The sequence below is a fragment of the Theropithecus gelada genome, chromosome 16 (genome assembly GCF_003255815.1).
Source record: "Theropithecus gelada isolate Dixy chromosome 16, Tgel_1.0, whole genome shotgun sequence".
NCBI classification, from domain to species: domain Eukaryota; kingdom Metazoa; phylum Chordata; class Mammalia; order Primates; family Cercopithecidae; genus Theropithecus; species Theropithecus gelada.
In genome coordinates, this window is record NC_037684.1 from 11,687,909 (window position 1) to 11,706,869 (window position 18,961).

An 18,961-nucleotide genomic window follows, 5' to 3' on the forward strand; every position below is an offset into this window, starting at 1 on the left:
AAAGAAACACATTATCTTTACAATAGGAAAATATGCACAGAAAATGATTAACCATGGCTTAGAGTTGTGAACCTCAGTGGTATTTTTAAGGCATTTCAACTGTCAACTACATGCTAATCTTTGGTAAACATTCTAGCAGTCATTACTTTGTAACCTTCTGCCTGTGATATGCAGCCTTTGGGTGTCACAGGTTATATGGTAAGCACATACCAAACAAGATCTTTAGATGGGGTTAAGAAATAATCCTGGTGTTAAAGCTGATGACAGCACTTCTAGGACTGCTAAGTGATCTTTATAATATCAGAAAGGGAGGGAAGAAGCAGATTCTACAAGGAGCTTTGTAAAGAAAATGCTAGCTCTGTCCAATCTGCTTACACCTTCCACAGAAAAGGAAAATATCTTGGAAGAAATAATAACACAGGGCCATGCGTGGTGGCTCATGCCTGTAATCCCAGAACTTTGGGAGGCCAAGGTGGGCAGATCACGAGGTCAGGAGATCGAGACCATCCTGGCTAACATGGCGAAACCCCGTCTCTATTAAAAGTACAAAAAATTAGCCAGGTGTGGTGGTGGGCCCCTGTAGTCCCAGCTACTTGGGAGGCTGAGGCAGGAGAATGGCGTGAACCCGAGAGGTGGAGCTTGCAGTGAGCAGAGATCACGCCACTGCACTCCAGCCTGGGCGACAGAGCGATACTCCGTCTCAACAACAACAACAAAAAGAAATAATAACACAGGCTGGGTGCAGTGGCTTATGCCTGTAATCTCAGCACTTTGGGAGGCCAAGGCTGGAGGACTGCTTGAAGCCAGAAGATTGCAACCAGCACAGGAAACATGAGACCTCATCTCTACAAAACAATTAAAAAATTAGCTGTGTGTGGCAGTGTACACCTGCAGTCCTAGCTACTACGTAGGCTGAGACAGGAGGATCGTTCAAGCCCAGGAACTGGAGGTCACAGTGAGCTATGATCGTGGCATTGCAATACAGCCTGGGCAACAGAGTGACACCCTGTCTCTTTAAGTACACAAATAAATAATAGGGTAAGACTGAGGGTTCTGCTACTGTACCACAATACTAGCAATCAACTCAATTGGGCTGGGCCACAGAAATACCATAGCATCTTCCCTGTAGATATGGAAACATGAAGTTTTAGGTAAATACCAAGACCTAAAGGGAATTATGGGAGGCATCTGAATTCTTTCTCAGTATTTTAACAAAATAATCTCCATATTTTGGCCTGAAATATAGATAGAATCTGCTATGGGGTGCATTTAATTTAATTAAAGTATGTTTATAGCTAGAGAGAGTCCTGGAGATGACTATCTTTGAAAATTTAAATTTACTGACTAAATAAATTTAATAGCAATATGGAAAGATGGGGCTTGATTGATGAAAATAATGAAAATAGCCAGGTGTGATGGCTCATGCCTGTAATCTCAGCACTTTGAAAGGCTGAGGCTGAAGGATCGCTTGAGCCTGGGAGTTTGAGATCAGCCTGGGCAACATGGCAAAACCCTATCTCTAAAATTAAAACCCCAAAAAATAGCTGGGCATGGTGGCACGTGCCTATAGTCCCAGCTTCTTAGAAGGCTGAGGTGGGAGAACTGCTTGAGGCCAGGAGGCAGAGGCTGCAGTAAGCTGTGATTTTGCCACTGTACTCCAGCCTGGGTGACAGAGCAAGACCTTATCTCAAAAGAAAATAATGAAAATATTTCCATATTGAGATATTTAATGAAGTATAACATGGAAAAGAGGTTTTCTTTGTAAAAATACTAATATATTCAAGAATTTTACAATTGACCATTTCATTTAAAACTTATTTCCGTTAATGGAAGCCTGATCTCCTATTACCCTATTCACTACAGCCTCTGTCAAATTAGACTCCCTTAATAACTACCCATGGGGAGGCCGGGCAGGGTGGCTCACACCTGTAATCCCAGCACTTTGGGAGGCTGAGGTGGGCAGATCATGAGGTCGGGAGTTCAAGACCAGCCTGGCCAACATGGTGAAACCCCATCTCTACTGAAAAAAAACACAAAAATTAGCCGGGCGTGATGGTGGGCACCTGTAATCCCAGCTACTCAGGAGGCTGAGGCAGGAGAATCGCTTGAACCCGGAAGGTGGAGGTTTCGGTGAGCAGAGATCATGTCACTGCGCTCCAGCCTGGGTGAAAGAGTGAAACTCTGTCTCAAAAAAAAAAAAAAAAAAAAAAAAAGACCTATCCAGGGGGAATAAACCAATAAACCTCAGGGGAATAGGTCATATTTACCGCTGCCAGCAGTTTCTGAGGCTTCAGATGCAGTAGAAATGTTGTCTGAAAATTTCTCTTCTGTAGTATTAACATAACTGAGGCTGCTTCCAATTCTATCTTCGACCTGCTCCATAGGATGGACTGCAGTTCCAAATGAGTATTTTCCTCCATTCAAAACAGATGATGGCTCAATTACCACAGGGTTGGCATCCTAAAATCAGGAAACCAGAGAATAAGAAGCAAAGTTTAATAATCTGACAACTACGTAGTCTTCAGAAACGAATCTCACAATTATCTACTTTTCTAAGTCTCCTATGGCGGGCCACAGACATTTAAAAACATTCTAATACATAGCTAAATTTTAATCTCTTTACGGAGGAAAAGTATGTGTATAGATAAAACTGGCAAGGTAGACAAAACAGACTGTGAAGGATTTTGTGCCACATAAAGTAATTAAACTCTATTCTGTTGGAAGCCTTTTTTTAACATTAAAAGTAAATAAAGTTTACATTTTTTTCTTCTTTTCCTTCTCATAGTACATGAATGTATATAATTTTTTTATTATTAAAGATTACATGGTCAATGTAGAAAATATAGAATATATGAAGAAAACAAATATCACATGTACTCAGATTCCATCATTTAGCAATAACTATGTGTTTTAGTTCTTGTGACTGAAAAAAATATATATGTGTAAAAGATGAGTGGTATATGTACATACAGTGAAAGGCATTGCTATGTATGACTTATAGCTATGTGACTTTCTACAATAACTAAACACACCTTTAATCGCAGCACTTTGGGAGTCCAAGGCAGACAGATCACTTACGGTCAGGAGTTCAAGACCAGCCTGACCAACATGGTGAAACCCCATCTCTACTAAAAATACAAAAATTAGCTGGGCGTGGTGGAGGGCTCCTGTAATCCCAGCTACTCGGGAGGCTGAGGCAAGAGAATCGCTTGAACCCGGGAGGCGGAGGTTGCAGTGAGCTGAGATCACGCCCCTGTACTCCAGCCTAGGCAACAGAGTGAGACTCTATCTCAAAAAAAAAAAAAAAAAAAAAAAAATCATATTTTTCTGCTTTCACCAAACATTGTATTGTTTATATGGTGCTAATATGCTAATCTAACATTTGATATTTTCTCTATTTCTGTTTTTAACAAAGAGAGAACAGTCCTAAATAGCAGTCTTCAAAAGACAATACTACTAGCTGGAATTTAATAATATTATTGCCTTCTATTTCTGGCAAGTGACACTAGTTTCCTTTTCTTTTTTTTTTTTTTGAGACAGAGTCTCACTGTATCACCCAGGCTAGAATGCAGTGGCACGATCTCGGGTCGCTGCAACCTCCACCTCCCAGGTTCAAGCAATTCTCCTGCCTCAGCCTCCCGAGTAACTGGAATTACAGGTGCGTGCCACCATGCCTGGAGAATTTTTGTATTTTTAGTAGAAACACGGTTTCACCATACCGGCCAGGCTAGTCTTGAATTCCTGACCTTAGGTTATCTGCCTGCCTGGGCCTCCCAAAGTGCTGGGATTACAGGCGTGAGACACCATGCCCAATAACTTTTTTTTTTTTTTTGAGACAGGGTCTCACTATGTTGGCCAGGTTAGTCTTGAACTCCTGGCCTCAAGCAATACTCCTGCCTGGGCCTCCCAAAGGGCTAGGATTACAGGCGTAGCCACTGTGCCCAGCGGACACGAGTTTTCTAACTTAAAGTAGTAAGACAAAGTTTCCTTTGAAAATATGATTAAACAACTAATTAATCACAACCAGTTACAAATTTCTATGTTCCTTGTCCATTACCACTGCTTCACTTGAGTAGCCAAAATTTTTTTTAAATTTTAAGTAAAAATGGCAAAATTATTTATGTAAGTTAATTGTATGGCATTATATGAGAAAAATGGTGACCATAGTTAAAAAAATGATTAATAACTAGGAATCTATATATTTATATTACATATGCATTTTGGACCATCAATTTTTTTTAGATGATTCACCAAAGTAGTCAAAATTCTTTTTTTTTTCTTTTTTGTTTTTGTTTTTTTTGAGACACAGTCAAGCTCTGTTGCCCAGGCTGGAGTTCAGTGGTGCAGTCCCGGCTCACAGCAACCTTTGCCTCTAGCTTCAAATGATTCTCCTGCCTCAGCCTCCTGAGTAGCTGGAACTACAGGTGCCTGCCACCACACCCGGCTAATTGATGTATTTTTAGTAGAGATGGGGTTTCACCATACAGGCCTCGAACTCCTGAACTCAAGCAATCCACTTGCCTCGGCCTCCCAGAGTGCTGGGATTACAGGCGTGAGCCACTGTGCCCAGCCTAGAAATCAAAACCCTGTAGACAAGACAGTAGAACCAAACTGATCTATGTTAAAAAAGAAGTATAAATTAGTCCTAAGTGTTAATTTTCTTAAAGATAATATCAAGCTTCTCACTTTTCTAGTAATATGGAACCCATACCAACACAAAATACAATACATTTAAATTAGGTTTCTTTTTTTTTTTTTTAATTAAAACAATTTTTGGCCTGGGATGATGGCTCACGTCTGTAATCCCTGCACTTTGGGAGCCAAGTCACAGCAACAGAGCAAAACTCTTCCTTTTTTTTTTTTTTGTAGAAATGGAGTCTTACTATATTGCCCAGGTAGGTCTCAAACTCTAGCCTCAGGTAATCCTCCTGCCTCAGTCACCCAAAGTGCTGGGATTACAGGTGTGAGCCACCTCACCTGGTTAAATTAGGTTTCAAAAGAAAGTTTTCCATAAACACACATGCCTTATTATTTAAATCAGTTCAACTTTTTTTTCACTTACACTTTTTGGTTTATTTGGTTTGGAGTATAGCAAAGGCTCTTTTTTTCTTAGACAGGGTCTTGCTCGGTCGCCCATAGTTCACTATACCCTCAACCTCCTGAGCTCAAGTGATCCTTCCACCTCAGCTAGGACCACACACATGCTTCACCATGCCCAACTAATTTTTAAAGTTTTCATAGAGATGGGGTCTCAATATGTTACTCAGACTGGTCTCAAACTCCTGGAGGATTGAAACAATCCTCCTGCCTTGGCCTCCCAAAGTGCTAGGATTATAGGCATGAGTCACCTGGCCAAAGGCATTTTTTCATTTTTGAAGTTCTGTATGTGATCTCACTACATATGCAGCCAGAATTAATAACTATTGCCCTAGTGAGGATTATAGTCTCATGCATTTGTTTTTATAATGTGCTCCAGATGCTGAGAGCTTAGAAACTGACTTGTTATTAAATCGGCTACTTGCTCTGGAACTTGTGTTTTAGAAGAAGATTTAGATTTTAATTAGTTTTCAGGTCATTTGCTTCTTTCCCATAAAGATGGAGCAAGATAGATAGTAAAACCATTTTGAAAGAGTAACAGCGCCACCTTTGACAAAAATTAAAAGTCTTCCAAGTCACTTTGTTTTCCTCCAGAAAAATCACTTTAGTCTTGCTATAAATGATCTTAAATGATGTTTCAATAACCATCAAACTGTTGGCAGGTAATCTCTTTATAAATTTATACTCACTTCTTTATTCCATTTATATAAAGTTGATGCATTACAAATTACTTTTTTTTCCCCCTTCTTTTTTTGAGACGGAGTCTTGCTTTGTCACCCAGGCTGGAGTGCAGTGGTGCAATGTTGGGTCATCGCAACCTCCACCTCCTGGGTTCAAGCGATTCTCCTGCCTCAGCCTCCCAAGTAGCTGGGATTACAGGCACGCATTACTGCACCTGGCTAATTTTTGTATTTTCAGTGGTTTGTATTTTCAGTGGTTTTGTATTTCAGGGTTTCGCCATGTTGGCCAGGCTGGTCTTGAACCCCTGACGTCAGGTGATCCACCCGCCTTGGCCTCCCAAAGTGCTGGGATTACAGGCGTGAGTCACCACACCCAACCACAAATTACTTTCTAAAAAATCTGTAGTAATATATTTTGAGGAAGATTAGGTCTATTTGAGCAAACAATTTTCTTCAAGTTTTCCTTTAACATGGGCATTTAAGAGAATTTCAAGGAGTAATATTTGGAATTGCATCTTAAATGTTTTAACATATTTGAAAATTTTACATGGTGTCTATGTTTCTAAAGAATGTAAATGAAACCATTCCTGTAATAATGTTTCTCATTCTGAAGAGCTCAGTTCATAGGTTAAATCTATACATATCACTGGCAAGAAAACAGGATAATAAAAATATTAACAGGTATTAAAATTGTTAGGTTAAATTTTATAATAATTTGTGAACAGGATGATTGTAATAACTTCTCAGAGACTGCAACATATGCCTCTAGCAACTGCGGTTGTACCACATGCTTTTAACGTGGTACAGTAAGTAATACCCTTTAGACTTGGAGAACATGGGCTTTTCTTTGCTTCTCTTCCAATGTTCCAAACAAATTAGAGTGGTCTGTCTTCTCATTGTCTTTGGCTTTCTTTTCTATTACAGGAATCTTATGCTCTCATTGTTCTCCACTGCCTGAAACTGTCAGCACTACTCAGGTTCCTTCTTCTGCTTCCCACACGCTTATTTTTCTTGTTCCTTCCACCCTTCTTGACTTTCAGTGAAATAGCTAACCCTTTCATCCAATTAATCTCATTACCACTTTCCTTCTACAAGATGAACAAACGAATCACAGTTATATATTGCAGAATCTTAGAGTCACTAGCTTTTTTTGACTGTTCATTTCTGGCTGCTTGTGGAAATTTTTGTTTTTCTAAAACATCAAAGGATAATGTTTTGTTTTTATTGACTTCAGGGGTCTGGAACTATTCAAAATTATCCTAGAATCCTGGTTTTCAGAAGATAGATTTCTAAATAGGTAAAGTTTCACCTGTAGAGAGAAATTTCCTCACTTTCTCTGAGTCAACAATTCACAAAAGGACAAGGTACTTATTTTAATATAAGAGAATTCTATTTTGAGATTTTAGGATTCCCTGTGTGTTGTATGAATATGTGTTCTAAAATATGGGTCAAGATTCACCTTTTTCTCCATTGATGATACTACTACTTTTTATGCCCTGTACATATGTATGTTACAAGCATCAATGATCTTAAATAACTAACAGTTACATCAATTTCATATGTCACTAGTCTGAAATGCTGCTTTTGGAAAAATAGAGGGCAGCATGGAGCAACAGATTAGGTACTAAGGCAGGACTCAGGAAACTGTGCTTTAGAGTGCTAGATCAGGTAATAAAATAATTGTCTGATACAGCTTTGGGCAATTATAAAACCTAAGGACCTCAGAAGCTTCGTTTGTAAATTCAGAGAAGAGAGGTGTTGCATTCCTTTTATTTCCCCCTCAACTACACATGTCTGAGGCAGGAAAACAAGGCTGCTCCACTCGTGGCAGTCCTGACGACGATCCTCGAGGGCTGCTCTTGGCCTCCAGCCTTGGCTGAGGAGAACAGGGACCCCCCCACAGCCCATGGGAGAGAGGCGCGAAAGGTGCTTTAAAGTACTTTGTAGCTCTAAAGTTACATTATAACTAAATAGGAAAATCTGTATGTGAATAGTAATAGCTGCTCCTTCCTAGTTCTCAAAAAGGAAGAAACATACACATTATGTACTACAATGATGATAAACAAAAAAGATTCCACCATTCTTCCCCATTTAAATTTTTATAGGAGATTGCACATAGAAGAATAAAGCTTGACACATTAAAGTGGGAAAAGATTGGTAAGATTCCACGAGCAGAGACACAAATTATTCATGCTCCAGTGAATCAGCAAATCTGGGGTTAGCCACTTCTAAGAAAGGATGGCTCATTTTTCCTGATCCCTTGGTCTCTGATCTTTCCATTTAGTCTTGGCAGTATTTGAAACATACTGCCCTCACAATTAGTAATTCACATAAGTAAATATATCATTTTATGAAGAGAAAAAACTAACTAAAGCTAAGTACTACCTTAGGTAGGCAGATGAAGCTCTGAGTAAGATCAAATTATCTGACATGTCAACACTAATTTTCTTTTCTTTTTTTTTTGAGATGAAGTCTCACTCTATCATCCAGGATGGAGTGCAGTGGCATGATCTCGGCTCACTGCAACCTCTGCCTCCTGGGTTCAAGAGATTCTCCTGCTTCAGCCTCCCAAGTAGCTGGAACTACAGGCGCACGCTACCACGCCCAGCTGATTTTTCTATTTTTAGTAGAGTCGGGGTTTCACCATGTTGGCCAGGCTGGTCCGGAACTCCTAGTCGCAAGTGATTTGCCTGCCTCAGCCTCCCAAAGAGCTGGGATTGCAGGTGTGAGCCACAGCACCTGGCCCAAATTTTTTTTTTTTTTTAAAACAAGGCATTTGTCAAAGCTGCCACATGGACTGGAAAGAGAAATTTGAAGTTTTTTTGTTTTTGTTTTTGTTTTTAAATACAGAGTCTCATTCTGTTGCCCAGGCTGGAATGCAGTGGCATGACATTGGCTCTCTGCAACCTCCGCCTACCAAGTTCAAGCGATTCTTGTGCCTCAGTCTCCTGAGTAGCTGGGATTACAGGCATACACTACCACACCCAGCTAATTTTTGTATTTTTAGTAGAGATGGGGTTTCTCCAGGTTGGTCAGGTTGGTGTTGAACTCCCAGCCTCAAGTGATCTGCCTGTCTTGGCGTCCCAAAGTGCTGGGATAACAGGCATGAGCCACCATGCCCGGCCTGAAAGGAGAAATTTAAATCCTTATATAACTACTGCTACTACTATCACCATTATTACCTTTAACCTTACATAGAGTTTCTATCTGCCAGGCACTGGGCTAAGTGCTTCACATGTATTAACACATTTAATTCTCACATCCCTATTTAAATAGATATTACTATTAATCTCATTGTTTATATGTGAAACCTGAGGTAGAGCAAGAAGTAGCAATTTATTCAAGGTCATAAAGCAAGTGGAAGGGACAAGAGTCCAAGCTCACTACGATTACGTTTTTCAAGTTTCTCATAATAATAGCTACCTATTTAGTACTTACTATGTATCAGACACTATTTTAAAATACTTACAGGAGTCTGGGTGCCTGTAATCCTAGCACTTTGAGAGGCCAAGGCAGGAGGATTGCTTGAGCCCAGGAGTTCGAGATTAGCCTGGCAAGCATAGTGAGACCCCATCTCTATAGAAAATCAAAAAATTAGCCAGGTGTGGTAGTGCATGCCTGGAGTCTCAGCTACTCAGAGGTGGGATAACTGCCTGAGCCCAGGAGGTCAAGGCTGTAGTGAGCTATGACTGTGCCACTACACTCCAGCCTGGGCAACAAAGGAAGATCCTGCCTCAACAAACAAACATACAAACAAACAACAAAAACAACAAAACACTTAACATGCATCAAACTCATTTAATCCTTTTAACACCATGAGGGAGATTATTATTATTACTCTTATTTTACAAATGGAGGAAACAAAGCCCAGAATGTCACTTTGTTAAAAAGGTTACTTGAATTCACTTTAAAAACATTTTTAAAAAATCTGTCAGTGTGCAGTTATTTGCATTTAAAAGGTTATTTTTAGAAAAGAACACTTTTCTAATTAAAACATGTTCAGAGGATTATTAGTCAACTTACATTTCCCCCACCTTATTAATAAGTTGCCATAGTTCTCTATTTAGTAAAAACACTTTTCTAATTAATATGCACTTTCAGAAAGTACTGCTGTTACATTTTTGCCCATCTTATTGAATAAATTCCCATAGTTCTCTGCTTCCTTTCTCTCCATATAAAGCGAAACTCCTCTCTTCTCAGGTTTCTTTTAACTCTAAGTTTGCCTTTATTTATTCATTTATTTTATGAGACAGGGTCTTGCTCTGTCACCCAAATTGGAGTGTAGTGGTGCGATCATGGCTCACTGCAGCCTTGACCTCTCAGGCTCAAGCAATCCTCCCACCTCAGCCTTCCAAGTAGCTGGGACTACAGATGCACACTACCAAGCCTGGCTAATTTTTTAAAAAAATTTTTGGGCCGGGCGTTGTGGCTCACGCCTGTAATCCCAGCAATTTAGGATGCCAAGGAGGGCGGATCATGAGGTCAGAAGATCGAGACCATCCTGGCTAACACAGTGAAACCCTGTCTCTACTAAAAATACAAAAAAAAAAATTAGCTGGGCGTGGTGGCACGTGCCTGTAGTCCCAGCTACTCAGGAGGCTGAGGCAGGAGAAAGGCGTGAATCTGGGAGGCAGAGCTTGCAGTGAGCCGAGATCGCGCCACTGTGCTCCAGACTGGGCGACAAGAGCAAGACTCCGTCTCAAAAAAAAAAAAAAAAATTTTTTTGTAGAGATGGAGTCTCACTATGTTGCCCAGGCTGATCTTGAATTCCTAGGCTCAAGTGATCCCCCTATCTGGGACTTTCAAAGTCCTGAGATTACAGGCCCAGCCAGACTTCATTCTTAAGTAGATTTTAAAGTTTGCATTTGACAGACGCATGCTAGAAAATAATATCAAATGCCAGAGTGGAGAAGGGAATGTAGATTCTCCCATGTACACCTCTCCCTTACTACCCTCCCCAAATTTCTTTAGTGCACAAAAGGATTATGGTAGGCAACAACAAACCAGGTTCATGTTCTTATCAGTGCAGTTCAGTCTGTTTATAAGGGACATGCTGCTAAGAGTAAGACGTCTATTGTGTTCCTACAGAAAACAAAACGTAATACATCCAAGACAAAACTATGTTATTCTTTGAGTCTATACCCATTAAAACATTAACAACCACTCAATCTAAGGCCAAACTACAAATATAAAAACCAAAAAAGTATTTCAAAATAATGATTGATGCTGCACCCCAATGTTCTCATTTTCTACCCACATACACCATCATTATCTACTTAAAAGGTCCAGGAAGTCATCTGCCTACTTTTTATTCCTTCAGAGACACCAAAGCCCGTGCTTCCCAATTAATATATTTTACATGTGAAAACACATTAATAAACTTTGCAAAATGGAAAAAGGATGAGAAAGAATGATGAGATAGATAATGTAAAAAGTATGTAACTACCAATATTCTGATAATAAACAGTGACAGAAGAAATACAGGAAAATAGGAATCAAATGATTAGAATTTTGGTTATTGATCATTTGGCAATGAGTATATATATCAGCTGGCTCTCGAAGAAGGCAAATATTTGATTCTGGGCATTATTCTTTTCAGTTTTCTTGTTCTGAAAAAATTTCCGTTTTAATGGAAAAGGTGAAATAAAGGACAATGTAAATGATGTAGTTGAGAGAATATAAGCTTTAAAGTCAGTCCTTAGGTTTGATCCCAGATCTTCTACACTGATCACGATATTCAGGTTACTTTTACTTTCAGCACCAGGTTCCCCAAAGGTAAAATGGGTATAATACTATCTTCCTCACAGGGTGGTATGAGAATTAAATGAGACATGAGGTATGTGATATATACAGGTACCCCCGTGCCCAATATTATCTTTTTTTAGGGTTGTTGCAAGGGAAGAAATGTATGTGGAAGTGTAATCACAAAGCCTTACCCATAGCAAGTATCATATAAACACTCATTTCCTTTCCCTTTGAATCTTTATCTAAGTTGGAGCATTTTATTATTGGCTGGTAGTTACAGCATTTTATTATTGGCTGGAAGACTGACGGAGTTGAAAATCTGTGAAAAATGTAAATAGACAGGAATCTAACTCACGTATTTGACATATTCTTTCCACTGCTGCCACCACTGCATGGAGATGATAAACCAGTTGTGTCCTGGTTGCAGACCATACCTGCTCTCTCGTTCTAACCATCCTCTGTACATACAAAAGAAATTAAATACATCAAATAAAGTTGTATGAAATAGGTGGTGACGCACAAAAATATCGTTAGAAGTTTCATAAGAAAAACCACGAAACATTTAGACGTAATTAGGAGAGACTGCCAAAATCCAATTAGTAAAACAATACTGTTTCTATTGATAAACCAATTTCAAGAGTCACAGGCTAGTATCAAGAACAATTACTTCAGGAAAAGATTCTAGGAAAAAATTAAAAATTAAAAAAAATTAGAAAAACAACTGGTGTTCCCAATTAATTAATTACATTTTTTGCCGAATGTAACCAATGATGTTCTTCAAAACAGCCTTATTAAGGAATAATTTACATAAATATAAAACGTACCTATTTGAAGGGTACAACTCAGTGATTTTGATAACTTTATAGATATGTGCAACCAACACCACAATCAGTTTGAGAACATTTAGAACATTTCAATTAATCCAAAAAGACCCCTGTACCCACTTTTAGTCAATTCCTGTTACCACCCTCAGCAACAGGAAACCACTAATCTATGTTTTGTCTCTTACAGATTTGTCTTTTCTCAACTATTCATATAAATAAAATGATAAAACACATGGCCTTTTAAAAATTTGGCCTCTTTGACTTTGCATGTTTTTGTGGTTCATTTATTATTGTGGCAGATATCAGTTGTTTGTGCTTTATTACTGAATAGTGTTCCATTGTATGTATCTATTACATTTTGTTTATCCATACAACACCTAAAGAACATTCGAAACTGGCAAGTCAGTTTCCAAAGTGGCTGTCCATTTAACATTCCCATCAGCAATTCTAGTGGGTGTGAAGCACTGTTAAACTGTGATTATAAAACAAAATCTACCATATCTATCTACCTTGTCTATCTCTCTATGTATGTATGTATGTATGTATGTATGTATCTATCTATCTATTTATCTATCTATCTATCTATCTATCTATCTATCTATCTATCTATCTACCTATCTATCTATCTACCTATCTATCTATCTACAGAATCTCACTCTGTAGCCCAGGCTGGAGTGCACTGGTACAATCTCAGCTCACTGCAGCCTTGACCTCCTGGGCACAAGCAATCCTCCCGCCTCAGCCTCTCAAGTATCTGGGACTACAGATGTGCGCTGCTATGCCCAGCTAATTTTTTTTTTTTTTTTTTTTTTAACTAGAGACAAGGTCTCACTATGTCACCCAGGCTGGTCTTGAACTCACAAAAGTGTTGAGATTACAGACATGAGCCACTGTGCCCAACCAAAAACTATTTATTTTTGAGGTGAAAATGGCATAACGTGAAATTATTTCAAATCATACAATTCAATGGCATTTAGTACATCCAAAATGCTGTGCGATCACCTCTTATTAAGTTTCAAAACATTTCCATATACCTCAATTAAAAAGTCATCCATTAAATAGTTATTCCCCATTCCCTCCAGAACTTAACCACCACCAGTCTGCTGTCTGGACCTATTGACTTGCCTATTCTGGATATTTCATATAAATGGGATGATTCAACACATGACCTTTTATGTCTGGATTCCTTCACTTAACATGTTTGTGAGGTCCAACCATGTTGTAGTATGTATCAGTACTTTATTCCTTTTTATGGTTGAATAATATTCCATGGTGTGTATATACAACATCTTGTTTAACCATTCATCCACTGATGGATGTACAGACTGTTTCTACCTTTTGGCTATTGTGAATAGTGGTACTATGAAAGTTGTGTTCAAGTATTTGAGTACCTGTTTTCAATTATTTTGGTAAATACCTAGAAGTAGAATTGCTGGTACATGGAAATTCTTGCTGAGGAACTGCCAAACTGTTTTCCACAGTGATTTCACCATTTTACATTTCTACCAGCAATATATGAGTCCCTGATTTCCCTACTCGCCAAAATCTTCCATTTAAAAAATTCTAATAATCTTACTGAGAAGCAGAATTACATTGTTTTGACTTGCATTTCCCTAATGACTAATTATGTTGAGCATCTTTTCATGTGCTTAATGATCACTGAATGTCTCTGGAGAAACATGTATTCAAGTCTATTTTTAGTTGTCTATTTTTAAATTGGGTTGTTTGCTTTTTGTTGTTAAGCTGTAGGAGTTCTTTATGTATTCTAGTTACTAGACCCTTATTGGATGTATGTTTCTAAAATATTATCTCCCATTCTATAGGTGGTCTTTTCTGTTTTAAAAATAATATCCCTTGATGTATAAAAGTTTTAAGTTTTGCCAGGTACAGTGGCTCACACCTGTAATCCCAGCACTTTGGGAGGCTGAGGCAGGCGAATCGCTTGAGCCCAGGAGTTCAAGACCAGCCTGGGCAACATGGCAAACCCCCATCTCTACAAAAAATACAAACATTAGCTGGTTGTGGTGGTGCACGCCTGTGGTCCCAGCTACTCAGGAAGCTGAGGCAGGAGGATCACCTGAGCACAAGAGTTTGAGGCTGCAGTGAGCTGTGATGGTGCCACTGCACTCCAGCCTATGTGACAGTGTGAGACTGTCTCAAAAAACAAAACAAAACAAAACAAAAAACTTTCAAATTTTGATGAAATGCAGTATTTTCTTTGGTTGCTCATGCTTTTGGTGTTACAACTAACATTCCATTGCAAAATTTAAATAATTTTTGAGGAAAAAGTTTTGTTAGATATAGAGTTCTTGGTTACAGTTTTTCCGCCACTTTCAGCTCTTTAAAAAAATTGTCACCCCACTCACTTCTGGATTCCATGCTTTCTGATGAGAAACATGCTATTAATTTTATTGATGATCCATTTTATGGGACAAGTAGCTTCTCTTTTGCTTTCAAGATCCTCTCTTTGTTCTTGGCTTTGTAAAATAGTTTCATTATAATGCTTCTCAGTGTGGATCACTTTGTTTATCTTTCTTGAAGTTCAATGAGCTTTCTGAACGTGTAGGTTCATGTCTTATGAAGTTTAGGACAATTATTTATTCAAATATTCTGCCCTTTCCTTCTCTCTGCTTTCCTAAGATTCTTATGTTGACACACATGATGTTGTTCTATGGGTTTCTTCCGTTCTGTTCATTTTTCTTCATTCTGTTTTCTTTCTGCTCCTCAGTCAATAATTTCAATCGACTTTTATTTAACTTCTCTGATTCATTCTTCTGCCTGCTCAAATCTGATGGAGAACCCCTCTAATATATTTTTCATTTCAGTTATTATACTTTTCAGCTCCAAAATCTGTGTTTGGTTCCTTTTTATACTTTCTCTTTATTGATACACTCTATTTGTACATATATCATTCTCCTGGTTTCCTTTATTTATTTATTTATTTATTAGTTTTTGAGATGGAGTCTCACTCTGTTGCCCAGGCTGGAGTGCAAGTGGCACAATCTCAGATCACTGCAACCTCCGCCTCCCGGGTTCAAGGGATTCTCCTGCTTCAACCTTCCGAGTAGCTGGAATTACAGGAGCCCGCCACCACACCTGGCTAATTTTTGTATATTTTTTAGTAGAGATGGGGTTTCACCATGTTGGCCAGGCTGGTCTCGAACTCCTGACCTCAAGTGATCTGCCCACCTTGGCCTCCCAAAGTGCTGGGATTACAGGCATGAGCCATCACGCCCAGCCATTTCTCCTGGTTTCCTTTTGTTTGTTGTCCATCACCTCCATTACGTCTTTGAACATATTTAAGATGATTGATTTTAAATGTTTGTCTACTAAGTCCAATAACTGTGCTTCCCCAAAGATAATTTCTATTAATTTCCTCTGTGAAGGGACCACACTTTCTTGTTTCTGCAATTTTTTGTTGAGAACAACATTTTGAGCATTAATGGTAACTCTAGAACTAATCATATTTCCCTCCACCTCAGGATTTGCTTTCGTTGACTGCTATAGTTATTTGTTTAGTCACTTTTCTAAAATATTTTTATAAAGTCTGTCTTCCTTGTTATGTGTAGTTTCTTAAGTCTTCATTTAACGTGTGTTCGAAAAGCTGGTATTCCGACAGTGATTTCTTAGAACGGCAGAAGCGGGGAGAGGGAGAGAGGAAAAGAGAGAGGGAGGGAGAGGGAGGAAGAGAAAGAGAAAAAAGGGAGAGAGAGACAAAGACAGAGAGACAAAGACAAAAACCACTACTGTCTTTGCAGAATGACGCTGTGCTGGGGCATTCCTACAGTGGTTTACAACTATGCCTTAGCCTTCACTACCTGTATACTCTTAGTCTAGAAGCTCAGCCAGAGGTGAAACTGTAGGGGTCTTATAAGGTATTTTCTGACTGTGTATCTTGTTGTCGGCATGTGCAAAGCTTTCTAAATTACCCAGTGTACAGTGTGCTTTTGGGTACCCTAATTTCCCAAGGAAACTCAAGTTCCCACCACTCCCAAGACTTTCAGCATTCTATTATATGCCTCAATTAAAATCTTTTACCCCAGGTGACTGCAGGTGGCTGGTTCGTGTGCCTTACAGAACTTCTGATGAATGCCCCTGCTTTTCCATCCTGGGTAAATTCTGAGTTAAGTATAACATAGCTGAGCATCTTCCAGTAGCTTTTCTGGTAGCCCCAGACTGTTTACACAAACACAATTTGTTTTTATTTGTTTTGTTTTGTTTTGGAGACAGTCTTGCTCTGTTACCCAGGCTGGAGTGCAGTAGCGCAATCTCAGCTCACTGCAACCTCCACCTCTCGGGTTCAAGTGATTCTCCTGCGTCAGCCTTCCGAGTAGCTGCAACTACAGGTGTGCGCTACCATGGCCAACTAATTTTTCGTATTTTTAGTACGGACGGGGTTTCATCATGTTGGCCAGGCTGGTCTCGAACTCCTAACCTTAACTGATCCACCCATCTTGGCCTCCCAAAGTGCTGGGATTACAGATGTGAGGCACTGCACCCAGCCTGACAAACACAACTCTTTATAAATAAGGTGTGCTCTGCTCTCTCTGAAACCAGGGACCATGTGGGTTGCCATCTTCAAGGCTGCCATTACTAAACCAGGCAATGGCAAATATATAAACAGGCTTTTAAATAATTTTTATAATTTTTTATAATTTTAAAAAAATCAACATTTGCTTAGTTTCTATAAATCTTTGTCTCTTTGTTCAGAGTTCTGACAAAGTTGAAATTGGCAGTTCTTTATTTTTCAATGTTTCTGTGGAGAGACAGGCTCTTAGAGCTACCCACTACGTAATTTTCACTGAGTCACTCCTCTCATTGTGCTTTTAATTTGCCTTCTCTGAGGAAGCAGAACATCTTGTCATGTACTTATATTAGCGATTCATACATGTATAGTAAGAGTCTATTCAACTCTTTTGTGCATTTTAAAATTAGATTTTCTTGATGTCTTAATGTGTTGTAACAGTCCTTTATATATTCTGGACACAAATCCTTTATCATATATATAATTCGCAAATATTTTCTCTAGAGCTGTGAGGCTGTAGCATTTATTTTCTTAATGCTCTCTCTTGAATCTCAAAAGTTTCTAATTTTTTCTATGTCTTACACTTTTTCCCCCATTTATAAATTGTGCTTTTGGTGTTATATCTATGAAACCTTCTACCCCCAAATCATAAAGATTTTCTACATTTGCTTTTCTAGAAGTGTTATGTTTTTAGCTCTGATGTTTAGGTATATGGAATCCATTTTGAGTACATTTCTAAGCATAGTGTGAGGTAAGGGATCTAAAATAATGTTTGCATACGGATATCCAATTTTCCTGCACCTTTTTTTTTTTGTTTTTTAAAGAGACAGAATCTTGCTATGCTGTCCAGGCTGGCATGCAGTGGCTATTCACAGGTGTGATCACTGCATACTCGCACTAAAGTTGTGAACTCCTGGGCTTAAGTGATCCTCCTGTCTCAGCCTCCTGAGTAGCTGGGACTACTGGCTCAGCTCCTTCTGCACCATTTTTTTTTCTTTTTAAAGTCAGTCCTTTCTCTACTGAATTTTCTTGACATCTTTAAAAAATAATAAAAATGATAATAAAAATAACCATTGACCAAAAACATAAGGGTTTCCTTTTTTTATTTTTTGAGGCAGAGTCTCACTCTGTTGCCCAGGCTAGAGTGCAGTGGCATGGTCTCAGCTCACTGCAACCTCCACCTCCTGGGCTCAAGTGATTCTCCTGACTTAGCCTCATGAGTAGCTGGGACTACAATCGTGTGCCACCACGCCTGGCTAATTTTCGTGTTTTTAGTATAGATCGGGTTCCGCCATGTTGGCCAAGCTGATCTCAAACTTCTGGCATCAGTGATCTGCCCACCTCTGCCTCCTAAAGTGCTGGGATTACAGGCATGAGCCACCATGCCTGGCCAAGGGTTTCCTTTTAAAATGTCAATTCCATTTGACTGATCTCTATGATTCTACTTATTCCAGTACTTGATTAATGTATCCTTAGGTAAACTGTGAAATCAGGAAGTCTAAGTCTTCCATTTTCTGCCATTATTTTGAAGTTGTTTAGGCTAGTCTGAGTTCTCTGCATTTCCCTATACAATTTAGGAATAGCTTGTCAATTTATAGAAAAAAGCTGGGATTTGATTGGGTGTGTTCTGAATCTACAGAACAATTTGAGAAGATTGCCATCTTCACAACATTAAGTTTTCAAATCCATTTACTTACATTTTCTTAAATTTCTGTCAGCAATGCTTTGTATCTTTACATGCACAAGTCTTGCACTTCTTTTGTTGAATTTATTTCCATGGGTTTGATTTCTTTTGACAATATAGTGAATGGAGCCGTTGTCTTCATTTTAATTGTACTTTCAAATTATTCTATCTAGTACATGACAATTCAATTGATTCCTTAATTATTGATCTTGTATCCTGTCATGTTGCTAAACTCATTTTATTAATTCTAACAGTTTTTCTGTGAATTCTTTTCGGTTTTCTACACATAGGATCATGTTATCTGCAGTTACAGACAGTTTAATTTTTCTTTACAATCTGGATGCCTTTATTTCCTTTCCTTGCCTGATTTAACTAGCTTGAAGCTCTAATACAATGTTGGTAAGTG

General features: G+C 38.8%; 1 protein-coding gene and 1 non-coding gene across 2 annotated transcripts in view; both read right to left on the bottom strand.

Moving 5' to 3' along the window:
* The window catches only part of USP32 (ubiquitin specific peptidase 32), a 222,552-nt gene that overhangs the window by 47,564 nt on the left and 156,027 nt on the right, over positions 1 to 18,961 (bottom strand). The window contains exons 12-13 of the mRNA XM_025361455.1: positions 11,878 to 11,980; positions 2,268 to 2,460 (exon numbers count right to left, since the gene is read on the bottom strand). Coding sequence (XP_025217240.1) covers positions 2,268 to 2,460; positions 11,878 to 11,980 — 296 coding nt within the window. The remainder of the gene's footprint in view (positions 1 to 2,267; positions 2,461 to 11,877; positions 11,981 to 18,961) is intronic.
* LOC112610491 lies at positions 7,566 to 7,697 on the bottom strand. Its single transcript, XR_003116386.1, has one exon.